This window comes from Muntiacus reevesi, chromosome 2 (assembly GCF_963930625.1).
Source record: "Muntiacus reevesi chromosome 2, mMunRee1.1, whole genome shotgun sequence".
NCBI classification, from domain to species: Eukaryota; Metazoa; Chordata; class Mammalia; order Artiodactyla; family Cervidae; genus Muntiacus; species Muntiacus reevesi.
In genome coordinates this window covers 260,474,508-260,489,334 of record NC_089250.1, presented here as the reverse complement: position 1 = coordinate 260,489,334, position 14,827 = coordinate 260,474,508, and the positions used below count along the sequence as shown (strand labels likewise).

General features: G+C 48.9%; 1 protein-coding gene across 3 annotated transcripts; it reads right to left on the bottom strand.

Annotated features, from left to right (window-relative positions):
* Nucleotides 1-5,222: 5,222 nt before the first annotated feature.
* On the bottom strand, nt 5,223-8,488 carry LOC136158761 (galectin-7-like). 3 transcript variants are annotated; one of them, XM_065920577.1, is made up of 4 exons: nt 8,138-8,488; nt 7,652-7,740; nt 6,783-6,984; nt 5,224-6,147 (listed from the first exon to the last, which is right to left on the bottom strand). In XM_065920577.1, exons 1-4 carry the CDS (start codon nt 8,150-8,152, stop codon nt 6,034-6,036), a joined length of 420 nt encoding a protein of 139 aa, XP_065776649.1. In that variant the 5' UTR covers nt 8,153-8,488; the 3' UTR covers nt 5,224-6,033. The 3 variants fall into 3 exon arrangements, with proteins under 3 accessions (XP_065776648.1, XP_065776650.1, XP_065776649.1); XM_065920576.1 differs by having other exon boundaries at nt 5,223-6,147; nt 7,652-8,488; XM_065920578.1 differs by lacking the exons at nt 7,652-7,740; nt 8,138-8,488 and adding an exon at nt 7,270-7,636 and having other exon boundaries at nt 5,223-6,147.
* Between the last annotated feature and the right edge of the window lie 6,339 nt (nt 8,489-14,827).

Below are 14,827 nucleotides of genomic sequence, written 5' to 3'. Positions count from 1 at the left end.
TTGCTCATTCAGTTTATTGTCTCATTCATTCACCTAGTCTAGTTCTCAAACAGTTGTACATTGCAATCTCCTGGGGAGCTTTTAAAAAATATTGATATCTGATCCCAACTCTGACCATGATTAGATTAAACTATATAAAAATACCATTTTTGTAGGTTTAAAAGTGCTTACATATTAATCATTCCATATGTTCCAACCTAGTATATCAGTAGCAGGTCCCAGGCATCAATATGTTCATTTAGTTCTCCAGATGATTCTATGGATTTGTCAAACTCTGATAAAAGATGTTCTGGGAGCCCTCAGACCCTGAATGGATGCTAGGAGGGGTCAGGAAGGGAGAAGGGATGACCTGGGCAACCTCCAGTCTGAGGCTCCTCCTTCTGGACTCTCTCTTGTCTCACTGAACAGTTACTGCCCAGGAATGGCTATGGAGATAACACATCAGACATGAGCCTAGAAGGGCTTAGGGAGAGGGGCCCCCAAAGAGCTGGGGAGGTCATGTCTGATTTTGTATCACTGCTACAAAACGTCTGAAGAAATAAGGGCTGCAAACTTGCCCAATTTTATGGAAGACATTAGCTTCTAGATCCAAGAAGCTCAATGTACTGCAAGTAGGATATATACAAAGAGATCCATACCTAGACCCAACATAGTCAGACTGCTGGAAGAAGGAAAAACGACAAAGACAATTTTGAAAGCTGCAAGTGAAAAACAGCTCAACACATACAGGGAAACAGCATGTGTTAACAGAAATAACTAACTGTTCACAGAAACAATGGAGGCCAGAATGCAGTTGAATGATTTATTCAGAGTGCTAAAGAAAAGAAAACTGTCAATAATTCTATATTCAACAAAACTACATTTTAAAACTGAAGGCAAGGGACTTCACTGGTGGTGCAGTGGTTAAGAATCCTCCTGCCAATGCAGAGGCTGAGAGTTCGATCCCTGGTTGGGGAACTAAGTTCCCACATGCCCCAGGGCAGCTAAGCCCACGGGTCACACTATAGAGCACTCTAACCCATTTGCCACAACTAGAGAGACGCCAGCAGGCTGCAACTAAGGGTCTTGCAGGCCACAGGAAGATCCCGCATGTCACAGCTAAGACCCAACACAGCCAAAAATAATAAAATAGCTAAATAAATATTTAAAGAACAAAACTGAAGGCAAAAGAAAGACCTTCTCAAGCAGACAAAAATCAAGAATTCATTGTGAGCTGATCTACCCTGTTGGAAATGCTAAAGAAAGTCCTCACTTTGAAAGAAAATGACATCAAATCCACAGGAAGAAAGAAGTGAGGACTCCTAGAAATTATAAATATGAGGATAAACATTTTAAAAAATCAATGTTTTTCTTTTTTGTTTTTTTCCTTTAAAAATGTGGCTGTAAAAGTGGAAATTATAACACTGTGCTGTAGAGTGTATAACATATATGGATGTGATGTAACAACAGTAGCACAAAATAAGGTGGGAAATGGAGATATGTTGGAACAAGGCTGCTATATTTTACTGGAATTCAATATGTGTTAACCTAAAGTTGACTGTGATAATTTACAGTGTAAATATTGTCATCCTTAGAGTGACCATTTAAAAGCCAGCTTTCAAAATATACAGTTTAAAAAAAAACCAACAGAGGAATTTAAATAGTATACTAAAAGTTGTTTAACACCGGAGAAGGTAGTGAAGGAGTCACAGAGAGTGAAAACAGACAACAAAACGGCAGCCATAAAGCTAGCTGTATCAATCATGACATCAAGTGTGAATGAAATAAACTTTTCAATCAAAAGTCAGAGATCATCTGTGGTAGTCAGCTTCCAAAGTGGCCTCCGATGATGCTCACACCCTGTGTGAACACCTCCCAAACTGCACCAGTGTTGCTATGTAGGACTAAGAGAATATGGCAGAAGTAGTGATACCAGCTGGGTTATGAGACACTGCAGCTTCTGTCTTGGCTTGCCCTATTGCTGCCACTCTTTTCCATCACTGCTCTCGGAGGAGTCAGTAACTTCTTGAACAGTACTAGGTAAGTGTTCATGTGACAAGAGACTGAAACTCCTGCCAACAGCCACATGTGTGAGCCCTCTTTGGAGAACTCCTCCAATCCCAGTCAAGCCTTTAGGATAGGGGTTGCAAACTTTTCCTATAATGTTCTTGCTGTGTTATTTAGTTACTAAGTCATGTCCAGCTCTTTGCCACCCCATGGACTGCAGCTGGCCGAGCTCCTCTGGCCATGGGATTTTCCAGGCAAGAACACTGGAGTGGGTTGCCATTTCCCTCTCTAAGAGATCCCAGCCCAGATTCAAACTGAAATCTCCTGCACTGCAGGCAGATTCTTTACTGTTAAGCTGCCAAGCCACATCGTAAACCCATTAGGCGTTGTGAGTGACCTGAAAAATTCCTGAAATCCGCTGGTGAAGCACAAAAGCAGCCAATAGGCAATACATAAATGAAAGAGCATGACTATGTCCCAATAAAACTATTTATGGACACTGAAATGTGTATTTCACATCATTTTCAGTGTTATGAAATATTATTCTTTTTTTCCCCAGCTATTTTAAAGTGCGGAAATTATTCTTAGATTGTGAGTCTTACAAAAACAGGCATTGGGTGGATTTAGCCCACTGCCATAGTTTGCCAAAACTTCTTTCAGATGATAGCAACGTCATTGATAGTTTGACTGTAGCTTCATGAAAACTCAACACCACAACCACCTAGTTAAGCCACTCCTGGACTCCAAACTTCAGAAACTGTAAGACAATAAGTATGAATTATTTTATGATGTTAATGGGATAATTTGTCATGAAGCAATAGATAATAATACTCTGTCAGCCTCAATAAGAAAGTCAGACCCAAGCATATGCAATGTACTTTAGATCTAACTTTCTAGACATAAAAAGGATAAGAAAAATACCATGCAAAGAATAACCATAAGAGAGTGAGAAGGACAAAATTGGTATCAATGCAACAGATGTTAAAAACATTTTGCTAGAGACAAAGAAGAATATTTCATAATGATAAAAGGGTCAATACATCAAAGATACACATGTAGGGAATTCCCTAGTGCTCCAGTGATTAGGGCTTGGCGATTTCACTGCAGTGGGGCATGGATTCTATCCATGGTCGGGGAACTAAGATCCTGAATGCCCAGAGGCATGGCAAAAGACAAACAAACAAAAAACAGAACCAAAAAACCCCAAACACATGTATATTGCTAAGTGACAAAAGCAAGGTGAATAGGTGGAGAATGCTCAATTTTATGCAGGGAGGGGCAGAAAAACTGCACATGCCCGCATTTAGGAGTATAGAAAGGCCATCCTTGGTGCTCCGGTGGCTAAGAAACTGCCTTGTAATGCAGGGGACACTGGTTCCACCCCTGGTCTGGGAAGATTCCAGGTGCCGAGGGACAACCGGGCTGGTGTGCCACAACTACTGAAACCCACGCGCCCCAGAGCCCACCGTCCACAACAAGAGAAGCCGCCGCAACTAGAGTAGCCCGAAGCCCGCAACTAGAGAACAGCCCCACTCACCACAACTAGAGAGCAGCCATGAAGACCCAGCACAGCCAAAAAAGTAAACAAATAATAAAATATTTGTATATATTAAAAAAGTAAATAAATAATAAGATATTTTTTTAAAAAAAGAAGTACACAGTTTTAGAAAGAAACACAAGAACTGAAGACATTGGTAACAGAAGTTTCTTCTTATAAAGGAGGACTTTCATATGCATGCTTTATATATTTATATTTTTCTGTTTTGAAATGACAAACACAGAAAGTTGTAAGCACAGTACAAACATTTTTTCCCTATAGGCATTTTTTGCGTATAGTTAGTTGCCAAATGTTGCGTATAGTTAGTTGGGTATAGTTAGAGCGTTAGCTGCCAATATGCTGCCTGATCGCCTTCAAATACTTTACTGAGTATGTTCACACAAACAAGAACATTCTCTTGCATGTCCACTGTAAGCCCACAGTGAAAATCAGGAAATCTACATGGATGGAAAACTACCATCTATTCTGAAGACCCCAACCGCATTTACCATGGTGCCAATGACTCCTTTTCACTGCAGACTTGGAAATTTGTACCGTAACTGTATGTGTGTACATATGCACTTAGTTGCTCAGTGGTGTCAGACTCATTGCGACCCCATGGGCTGTAGCCCGCCAGGCTCCTCTGTCCCTGGGGATTCTCCAGGCAAGAATACTGGAGTGGATTGCCATTTCCTCCTCCAGGGGATCTTCCTGACCCAGGGATCAATTCCAGGTATTCTGTGTTGCAGGCAGATACTTTACCATCTGAGCCAGCAGATCTCCTGTGTGTGTGTGTGTGTGTGTGTGTGTCTGTGTGTGTGTCTGTGTGTGTGTCTGTGTGTGTGTGTGTATGTGTGTGTACATGTCTCTGGCAGCTCAGATGGTAAAGAATTCGCCTTGGTCTTCCCACCACCCCAGATGTTTCAGGTTCAGTCGGGAACCAGTCCCAGCTTGCTGAGCCTCTGTTCTTAAGCCAAGGCTCAGCAAGTTTTAAACTTCTGCAGAGGACATGGAATTTTCCAGGCAAGAACACTGGAGTGGGTTGCCATTTCCTACGCCAGGGGAATTTCCCAACCCAAGGATCAGAACCCACGTCTCTTACATCTTCCATGGACACCTAAGCTGGGTGCATCCCGCCAGAGGCGCGGCCCCAGACTTTCCCAGGACCCGGCCCAACTCTCCATGCACGGCTGGCACGCTGCACCCTCCCGGCTCCATCCGCAGTTGAAAACCCCGGTAGCTGGTAGCTGCGAATGCCTCGCTGAGAGGGTTTGGGGTGATCGTGTGGTCCTGGCTACCCCCGCCCCCCACCAGAGCCCTTCAGTGGCGGCCCAGAGAACCCCTCAATCCAGATAATCCCAACCTGGAGGTCGCGGGGTGGAAGCAGTGGGGGGAGAGTGGGCGTCTGCAGGTAGCCAGCTCTCCCTTTCCCATAGAATCTCGGGTAAGACCCGGTTGGGGGGAGATGGGGGCGCTCGCGGCCTTCGGGTGTGTGGACCCACTCGACATGGGAGACCCGCCCTTCGCGTCCCGCGTCTCCTCCGCGGGGAGGCTGGCGCGCCAGTGTGCTTCTGCCCCGGGGCACAAAGGGCGGAAGCCTGTCCCGACCCGACTGCCAGAAGTCTGGGAGGCTGGCGAAGACCGATTTGCTTCCGAACCCCTCCCCGCACGAGCCACCTGCAGCCGCCTGGAGGTGGGGGAAGCTGGGGACAGACACGAAGCTGGGGATCGGCGCAGGAGCCTGAGATTCACTCACCTGAGGTCCCCAAGGGACCTGATTGCAGACCAACCGATTGGGGGGTCGGGGGGGGGGGGGACTCTGTTACACCCCCGTAAGGGGGCGCCAAGGGAAGGCTTGTGTATGGGTGTGTGTATGTGCTCAATCGCTCGGTCGTGTCCGAGCTGTCCATGGGATATCCCAGGCAAGAATACTGGAGTGGGTAGCATTTCCCTCCTCCAGGGGATCTTCCCAACCCAGGGGTCGAGTCCAGGTCTCCCGCATTGCAGGCGGATTCTTTACCAGCTGAGCCGCAAGGGAAGCCCAAGGACACTGCAGTGGGTAGCCTATCCCTTCTCCAGTGGATCTTCCAGACCCAGAAATCGAACCGGGGTTTCCTGCATTGGAGGCGGATTCTTTACCGAGTTATCAGGGAAACCCATAAGGGAGGGTCCCTCCAAACTCTATCAGCTCACCCCCATCGCACTCCCACCTGGCTGCTCCGCAAAGTGCAGCAGGAAGGTGAGGCAAGGCCCCACCCCCACCAGTTCGCGACCCTCCCTAGGCTCTAGGGACAGCACCTGCCTTATTCTGGGAGATCTAGGCCCAGAGCCGCCCCCGCCAGGGCATTGCTGTGTGACCTTTAATCAGTGTCTTCCCCTCTCTGAACCTGCTACTCTCGTCTATACGAAGGAGACACTGACACAAGGGAGGCGCACAGACGACCGACTGAAGACTTTATTTGCCATCCAAGACCCCTGCGCCGGGTCTTCGCCCGCGCTCCTGGGAAGGCTCAGAAGATCTTCACCAACTCCAGCTGCAGGTCCCCGCCCACCTCCAACGCGCGCACGTGCCCTGGCGGGATCCGGTACCGGAAGTGGTGGTATTCAGAGTCTGCGATCACCGCCTGCAGGGGCAAGGGGACAGAGCTTACGGTTCCCCAGGCAACTGCTGGGTCATTCCCGCCTCTACCCACGTGGCGTGACCTTGACACTCACGGAACCGCGTCAGGCCCCAGGGTCCCTTTGGGGAAATGGCTACTGTTCACTGTAACCCCTTGTTCTGAGGATTAATGAATTTATTGTTGACACCTGAGTGCTTTTAAGGTTTAGCTGTGGATGTGGTCGCCACATTTCACGGGTTCATTGCCTCCCTCGACATGTGGATTGCAAGTGAAGACTTCCTGGGCGGTAGAGGATCTGCAGCGGCCACACCCTACACTTTCCCTGTCTCCCAATCCATTCATTCTCTTGCCCCAGAGCCGCTACCTCGGTCGCCAGTGGACAGGGAATAGGATCCAGGATGTCTACACCTCCCAGCTGGACACCCACCTTTTGGACACTTGGTTCTCCCTCTCTGGTCCTTGGCACTGCTACGCGCCTGCTCTCTGACTAGTGCGCTCGCGCCGGGAGAGGTGAGGAACTGGGGAGGCCCTGCCCACCTTGGCCACACCTTTGCTCCCAACCTCTGCCAAGGGCCTTCCTGGCCTTGCCAAGGGAGGAGATGTGGGTGTCGCAGCCTGCCGCTGTGGAAGAGACGCACCTTGAAGCCGTCTTCAGTGGCGATGAGGAGCACGTCGAAGGGCTGCCCGCGCTGGAAGGGGATGCCTGAGCCCCGCTCCTCTGCGCCCCAGGTGCCACGCTCCAGGGAGTTGAAGACCACCGTGGACTCGTCGAGGCGGGGGTTGAAATGCAGGGCAGCATCACTGCCCGGTTCCTCACTGCACAGCAGGTTCACGTAGAACCTGGCAGGTGGTGGAAGAGAGGGGCGTCAGATAGAGAATTAACCCTTTGCCAGAGCATATTTAGAGGGACCTGAGAGGCACAACCAGGGAAAATGGGGTGGTGGGCTGGAGGCCATGGGGCCAGATTGCAGGGCATCCGAAAACCAACTGGGGACCTGGACACACATCCACCTAGACCAGGGCCTGGGTCCCACTCATTTCCAGAGTCTGAGAGGACCAAGGAGTCATGGTCCTGAAGACAAGGGTGCTCCCAGTTCCCAGAGGGCTGAGAACAAGACCAGGCACCCCGGCTGTCCCAGGCACCGTAGATTCTCAGAAATCCTGAAGATTCGACCCAGGTAGTCGTAGGATTGATTGCTTAGGCCTCCCATATGCCCAGGGCACCTCTGATTCACAAGTCATATTTCCAGAGTGGCTGTGGACTCAAGTTGGAAGTCATATGATTGCCCTGGAATGCCCAGATTCTTAGAATGATGTAGGGACCCCAGCTACACAGTCATGGGACAGATAAGTGAAGACATCAGATTCCAGAAGGCCACGAATAGCCTGGGGATTCAGATCCTGGTGGGAAAAGCTGGCCTGGGGTTTTGTTCTCTGGGCTGTAAAAGTGGGGTTCACTGAGCCTAGAAACCTCCCACCCGTTAGCGCTGAGGCTTGGGGGTCTCACCTGCTAGCCTTGTCGGGGACTAAACCACGAATTCTCAACACAGTGCCCACTCGGATACCCCCGGGCAGCGAGGTCTTGTGGGGGACGTTCTGCAGCAGCCAGAGTGGATCGGGGAGGCAGAGGAGAGAGACAAGTGGGTCAGCTGTGGGGAGAACATGACCAGGACCCAGAGCAGCAGAATCAGAGAGAAGAAAGGGCTCAGAGACATGGGAAAGAGAGCCAGGGGCAGAGAGGAACACAGAGAACCCACAGGAAGACATTCAGAGGGATAAAAAGATAGAAAGGAAGGAGAAACCAATACGGGAGGGATGAGAGCATGGGGATGGGTTGGATGAACCCAGAAACCACAGCCCAGAACATCCCAGCACCCCGGAACACCCACTTTCTCCTTGAAACAGGAGCCCTCAGCCAAGCCCCAGCCCCTCCCCTCTGCCAGCTCAGCCTTGGGTCCAAACACCCCCAGCCTGCACACCCCTGAGCACTCACGAAGCTCCCGGCCATGGCTGGAACAGCGGGACGGCAGTGGCGGTGGTGGGTATGGCTGCTGGGACCTTAAGTAAAAGCAGGGTGTGCCTGGCCCTGGTGACTCACCCTTTCCACACCCACCACCCACAGCTGGCACAGACCCTGGCCCCGGGGCCATGCTGGCCCAGCGCCCTCTCTCTAGGGCCTCTGATGCCCCTGCCATCCCGAGGATTCCCAGGTGTGCGGTCCGTCCCCTTTGAGCTAATAGTGATAGGAACAGTTAACAATAATCATCATAACAGCACAGCACACAGCGCAGAAGGCTCGTTGAGACACCATCCCTCCAGCCCTGCCTTCCTGCTGCCTGGTGGAGACAGAAGACTCTCCCATCCATTTCATCATGGAAAATCTGAGTCCTGAGAGGTGAAGGTGTGAGCTGAAACTCCGCAGCCTCTCTTCCAGGTTAGGACCTGCTGCCTTGGGCTAAGGATGGGTCTCCCCTGAAATTCCAGTTGATGCTTCTGTAATGTAATAATAACCATGGCAACAAGGATAATGATAGGAAAGGCAGCTACGAGGGACAGGATATTCTGCCCAATGGTCAAAGCTGTATCCTTGGTGCCTAGTGCAGTGCCTGGCACAGAGTGAGTGCTCAGTAAATGTGGAGAAAGAAAGAAGAAAAGATAACGAGAAGGGCCACTGACAAAGCCTCGGGCTTGTCTGCATGTGGGAGCGACCACTGATCTCTGACAGGTCACTGAGCGTAGGGCTACTGATCACCCTTATCTGACAGATAAGGAAACTGAGGCTCAGAAAGGAGAAGCAGTTTGCCCAAGAAACACAGCTGAGCAGAACCATGTAGACTGTGCGTCTGGCTTTCTTCATCTCTGGAAGTTCCTCCCTGGTTTATTCTGTCTCCAGGATGCCCTAGTCCCCCTGTCTCTCTGGCTGTCCTGTGTCTCTGTGTCCCTCTGTCTCTGACTCTCTCTCTCTCTCTGTCTCACATGTTCCTGTCTGTTTCTCTTCTTTGAGCCTCTCTCCTTCCAGAATTGCTTCTTCTCTCCCACCTGGTGTTCAGGACCAGGGACGGGGGCGGGGGAAGAGGACCACCCAGACTCAGATCAAAGGAGATAAAAACGTGGGAACCCCAGATCCATTTCCAGTTCCCACAGCCCCAGGCTCCAGGAGGGGAATGCAGGTATGAAGGGTGGGGTGAGAAAGAGAATTCTGAGAAGGGTTTGAGGCTAGAAGCAGGTGGGTCCCTCCAGGGTAAAGCAATTGGAGAGTAGTCATTCTCTATTGACCGAAACTCCAAGACTAGAATAGCAGGACAATAAAGGGAGGAAGCTGGGCTCTGCTCAGACCAGATACTTCTCCTTCCTGAAGTCAGGAGACCGCCCCAACCATGTGTGCACTGAAAAGGGTCCTTGCAGGCCAATGGGGGAGCAATGTCAAGGGATGCTCTACCCAGACGCCTTTGTGGTAGGATCCATCTTGACCAAGAGATGTGTGCGCACACATCGAAGGATCCTGAGATTATCAAATATGGACTGTGAACCAGGTAAATCAAAATGATTGGCCAAAGGAAAACCAGCAGAAATACCCCACATAAGTGAGTCAAAATGCAATGTGGGCGCCAATCAGGGACTTTCCCTCTGAGTCTGCCCTTGTGTCCTTCCACACAAGTAGTACTCTTCCTCTTAATAAACACTTTACTTGCTTCACTACTTTCCATCTTTGTGGAAATTCTTTTCTGCAAAGTCGAAGGGCCAGGGCCCTTGTCACTGACCACTGATCTCGTGGCTAGGATCTGGTGTGCTCAATTCAGCTTCAGTCTCTGGCTGGAAACCCAAGCCCCGCTCCAAGCCATTGCCGCCCGAGATCAGGTTCTGGAAGGCAGGGAACAGGGGAGGTGGAGAGCTGAGCAGAAACCCCTCCTAGCAGCTTAGCAGCCCACAACTCCATGTCCCTCTCCCCACCCCACCTACCCTCCCAGTTGGTACCCCACCCAGCAGAGGGAGAAGAGGCCTGGGGCAGATCCAAGAACGGAGACTTAGGGTGGAGAAAAGACAGCTCAGAAGCTGGCCCACCACCCTCAGCCTCTCAGGCCTGCCAGCCTCCCTCCAGCCCATCACCGCACAGTTGGTACAGCTGGGGGTGGGGGGGTGGCAAGCGTCTCAGATAGGGAGGGTGGGCAGCTGCATTTAGGTGGGGGCTGCAGGCACCCCCATTTGGCAGAGAGCAAAGTGGGCTTCGAGAGAGCCAGCCTGTCTCCAAGGCCTCATGGCAAGGGTAGGGCCAGTGCCTGGTCTGTGTGCCAAGGACACCCCACATCGTGATTTTAATTAGAGAGAATAGTAGGGTTTGAGGTGGTAACACCAGCATCTATTCAGGTGGAGAGTTTCCTAGAATGGTGCTATTACTCTGGTATGTAATCGTGTCCCCTTTGTAGGCCTCCTTCCACACATTGCTGTGAATCCTGGTAGCTCATGAAGGAGTCTTTTGGGCCCAGAAAAGAGAACTACAGTCTCAAAGGCCTCTTGCTGAATCATCTAACTTCGGAGAAAACAAAGCATAACTTTAGTTCCATCCTGATGCTCCAGGCCAGTTGCATCTATCTGGGACTTATCACCCCCTGTCCGGAAACCTACCACCCCCTACACCCGCCCAGAAGACTTATCACCCCCTGCCCAGCTACAAGTGTCATCTCAACAAAAGAATACTCAAAATATCCCGCCTGATTGATGTTTCCCTTATCGCTTCCAGAAACCTCCCTATAAGTATGAAGCCTCCCCGATCCCTTTCGGTGCTCAGCCTGGTCGTTAGGCCGACTGTCGCCCCTCCTTGCCTGAATAAAGGTAACCTACTTCTGTTGAGGTCGTCTTTCCTTTTCTGCCTCGCCGGAACTATGCCTTACAGCTCATCTTCGTCCTGATTTCTTCATTGTCTCTGGCTGTTTCTTCACATGCTGCCGACCTGTACGTCCAGACTTGTTTTTTGATGTTTGGTCAGATATTTGCATTCAATCTGTTATCAGTTTGATTGCTGGTTCATTTCTCATAACTCAGATATGGGCACCCTGGATGCATTCTTAATCATTTATGTTATCTTCTATCAGTTCTGGAATAATATACTTGGTAGCACTTTTTTTTTTTCCACTTCTAAATAAGCTGGGCTTCCCTTGTGGCACAGATGGTAAAGCGTTTGCCTACAATATGGGTGGGCCGGGTTTGATCCCTGAGTTGGGAAGATCCCCTGGAGAAGGAAATGGCAATCCGCTTCAGTGCTCTTGCCTGGAAAATCCCATGGACAGAGGAGCCTGGTAGGCTACAGTTCTACCAGGGGTGCAAAGAGTCAGACACAACTGAGCAACTTCACTTCATTTCAAATAAGTGGTGAACGTGCTTATTTCCCAAGGCTTGTTTTTGTTTTCCAAGCTGTATGTCACATTCATAAATTATCCAGATTTTAGTAGAATACTTCCCTGAGTCTTGACAATATACAGACCTGGGCAACCACCACCCCAATGAAGGTTTAATCAAGGCAGCTTGACCCCCTCACCTGCCCCGTGATACAGTGTCATTCCTCAGCAGTTAGGAGCCAACGTGTTCATTTGCCATGAAAATAAAAGAAGGATGCCCAGTGGGCGGAGCTGCTGACTTTCCTCTCCTTCAGAAATAACTGGGGCACAAAATAAATATTAATTGCACCCATGGTGGTCTTAGCAATTGACAATCCCAGGCTCTGTCCATGTCAGCTTCTTGATGACTTTAGGTCAGTTTTCATATTCACTGAAGATAATTCAGGGGCTGCTTTGGTTTTGTAAATTAGTTTACCAATGAGGGAAGTGACATGTTTTCAAAATCTGACTTTTTTTTTTTTAAAGCCCTGCCACGCTTGGCTTGCAGGATCTTATTCCACCACCAGAAACTGACCTCGGACCCTCGGCAGTGAAAGGAAATGGCAAGTCTTAAAGAACCAAGTCTTAACCACTGGAACTCCAGGGAATGTAGGGAACGCTCCCAAATCTGACCCTTAAGCAATTAAGTCCATTGGATACCTTTTAGTTTTATTTATAAAGATAGTGAGTTGTACCAATCCAGTCACTTGCAAAGGAGGAAAATTTTTGGTCATGGTTGGAGGGGGAGGGAACTGAGGGGCGCTGCTCCCCTAGGGCTGGATCAACTGGGATATCAAAAGGAACCCGTGAGAAAGGTGCTCAGTAGAGGCTGACCCTCAGGATAGGAGTAAAGGGAGGAACTCCTCCTCCACCTGGGAGGAGGTGTCTGTGCCAGACGAGGGGGTGTCTGGATGAGGGTGGGGGGAGGAAATGCCCTGTGGGTGTCATGGATGGAGGCAGGTACAGATTTGGACCAAAGAAATGCACCATGATGCTGAACTGGAATTGGAGGTGTCCTTTTGAACTAATGATTTCATGAGTTGGGGGTTTTTTTGAAGGGGGTTCTTTCAATTTTTTAAAAAATTTCTGTTAAAATAGAAAACCATGGAAAGTACCTTTTTTTTTTTTTTTTTTTCTGGCTGCTAGGCTTGCAGAATCTTAGTTCCCCAACTAGGAATTGAACCAGCAGCCCCGGCATTGGAAGGTAAAGTCTTAACCAGGGAAGTCCCTTTCAATCATTTTTTAAAAATATATTTATTTTTAACTGAAGGATAAATTTTTTTTTAATTTTTTTTTTATTTTTCAGTGGGTTTTGTCATCCATTGATATGAATCAGCCATAGAATTACACGTATTCCCCATCCCGATCCCCCCTCCCTAACTGAAGGATAATTGCTTTACAGTATTGTGTTGGCCTCTACCAAACATCAACATGAATCAGTCATAGGCTTACCCATGTCCCCTCCCACCTGAACATCCCTCCCACCTCTCTCTGCATCCCACCACTCTAGGTTGTTACGAAGCCTCGGTTTGAGTTCCCTGAGTCATTAACGGTTTTTTAAATGTACAGTTTGGACTTCCCTGGTGGTCTCGAAAATAAGACTCCACACTCCCAATGCCTGGGATGCAGGTTCCATCCCTGGTTGGGGGAACTAAGATCCCACATGCCAGACGTGCAGGGGTGGAAGAATGAAAATTAAAAAAATAAATGTACAGTTCAGCAGCACTAGTGGTAGAGAATCCTCCTGCCAATGCAGGAGATACAAGAGACACAGGTTCCATCCCTGGGTAGGGAAGACCTCCTGGAGTAGGAAGTAGTAAACCACTCCTGTATTCTTGCCTGGAAAATCCCATGGACAGAGGAACCTGGTGGGCTATAGTCCATGAGGCTGCAAAGATTCGGACACGACTGAACACACACACACACACACGTATATTCACTTTGAATATCCCCAGATGAGGACTTGGAGAGCAAAGGAGACAAGAAGAACCTCCCTGGAGGAGGAACCAGAGCCAGCCTTTGGTCTTCATGTCCAGTGGGCTTGATCTATGCCTTGGGCCAGTGTCTGCTGCAAGTATCCATGCTCCCCTGTTTCTGAATAAGAAGCCTCCCCAACCTTAGTGTATTGGGTGTCTGGGCCCAGACTCAGCTGGGCTTGACAAAGAGGAATATGTCCTCCACCAAAATCCTGGACTCTGTGCTGGACACGGAGTTTAAACTTGTCTGCCCTGGACAGGGAGGAGAAAGGCCTGGGTAGGGGAAGAACAGTACATGTGAATCTCATTGTAGCCAAAGGGGTCGACTGTAGCAGAGAGCACCTGTTGACCATCCACTATTTATTATCTTTCGTTTGTTCTTTCTTCCTTACTTCCTCCCTCCCTTCCTTATTTATTTATCTCTATTTTTGGCTTCACTGCACCATCTCCACAGTCAAAACTCCGAGTCTTAATCACTGGACCGCCAGGGAATTCCTATCACTTTCTTAGTCAAAGACTCTTGACTCAATCCAGGATGGCAATGTGGCTGTTGCATTTTGCAGGGTTCCAGTTACTTTGGTTGTGAAGCTAATTACCCCAAAGCTTTGCAGCTTAAGATGACCACTGTGTATGTGTGGGGGGTGGTGCTCACGACTGCTGTAGGTCAAGAGTTTGGATGGGGCACATGGAAATGGCTTGTCTTAGTCCGTGATGTCAGGGCAGCGTCTAGTGCTAGAGGCTGGTATCATCTGGTCCAGCTGCACTTAGCCTCCCTAGGAAGCCTGGGCATCCTCAGAGAAGCCAGACTACCTCCATGGCAGCCCAGGGCTCCAAAAGATAGGGCCCTTTCAGCTAACCTGGTGAAACCTGCCTCTTCATTTCTTTTTAAAGATTTTTAATTTTTTTAAATGTTTACATGATTTGAATGGATATTGATATGATGTGTGCCAATTGCTACTTTATTTACTTATTTATTTTTATCGGAAATTAGTTGCTTTAAAATGTGTTAGTTTCTGCTGTGCAGCATAGTGAATCAGCTCTGTTTACATACATCCCCTCTTTTTCGGATTTCCTTTCCATTTAGGTCACCGCAGAGTGCTGAGTAGGGTTCCCTGTGCTATCCAGTATGTTCTTGTTGGTTATGTTTTATACATAGCATCAGTAGTGTATACATGTCAGTCCCAATCTCTCAAATCTCTCAATTTCTCTCCCAATCTCTCCCTTTGCCCACTTGGTGTCCACACATTTGTCCTCTACATCTGTGTCTCTATTTCTGCTTTGCAAATAGGTTCACCTGTACCGTTTTCCTAGATTCCTCGTATATGTGCTAATGTA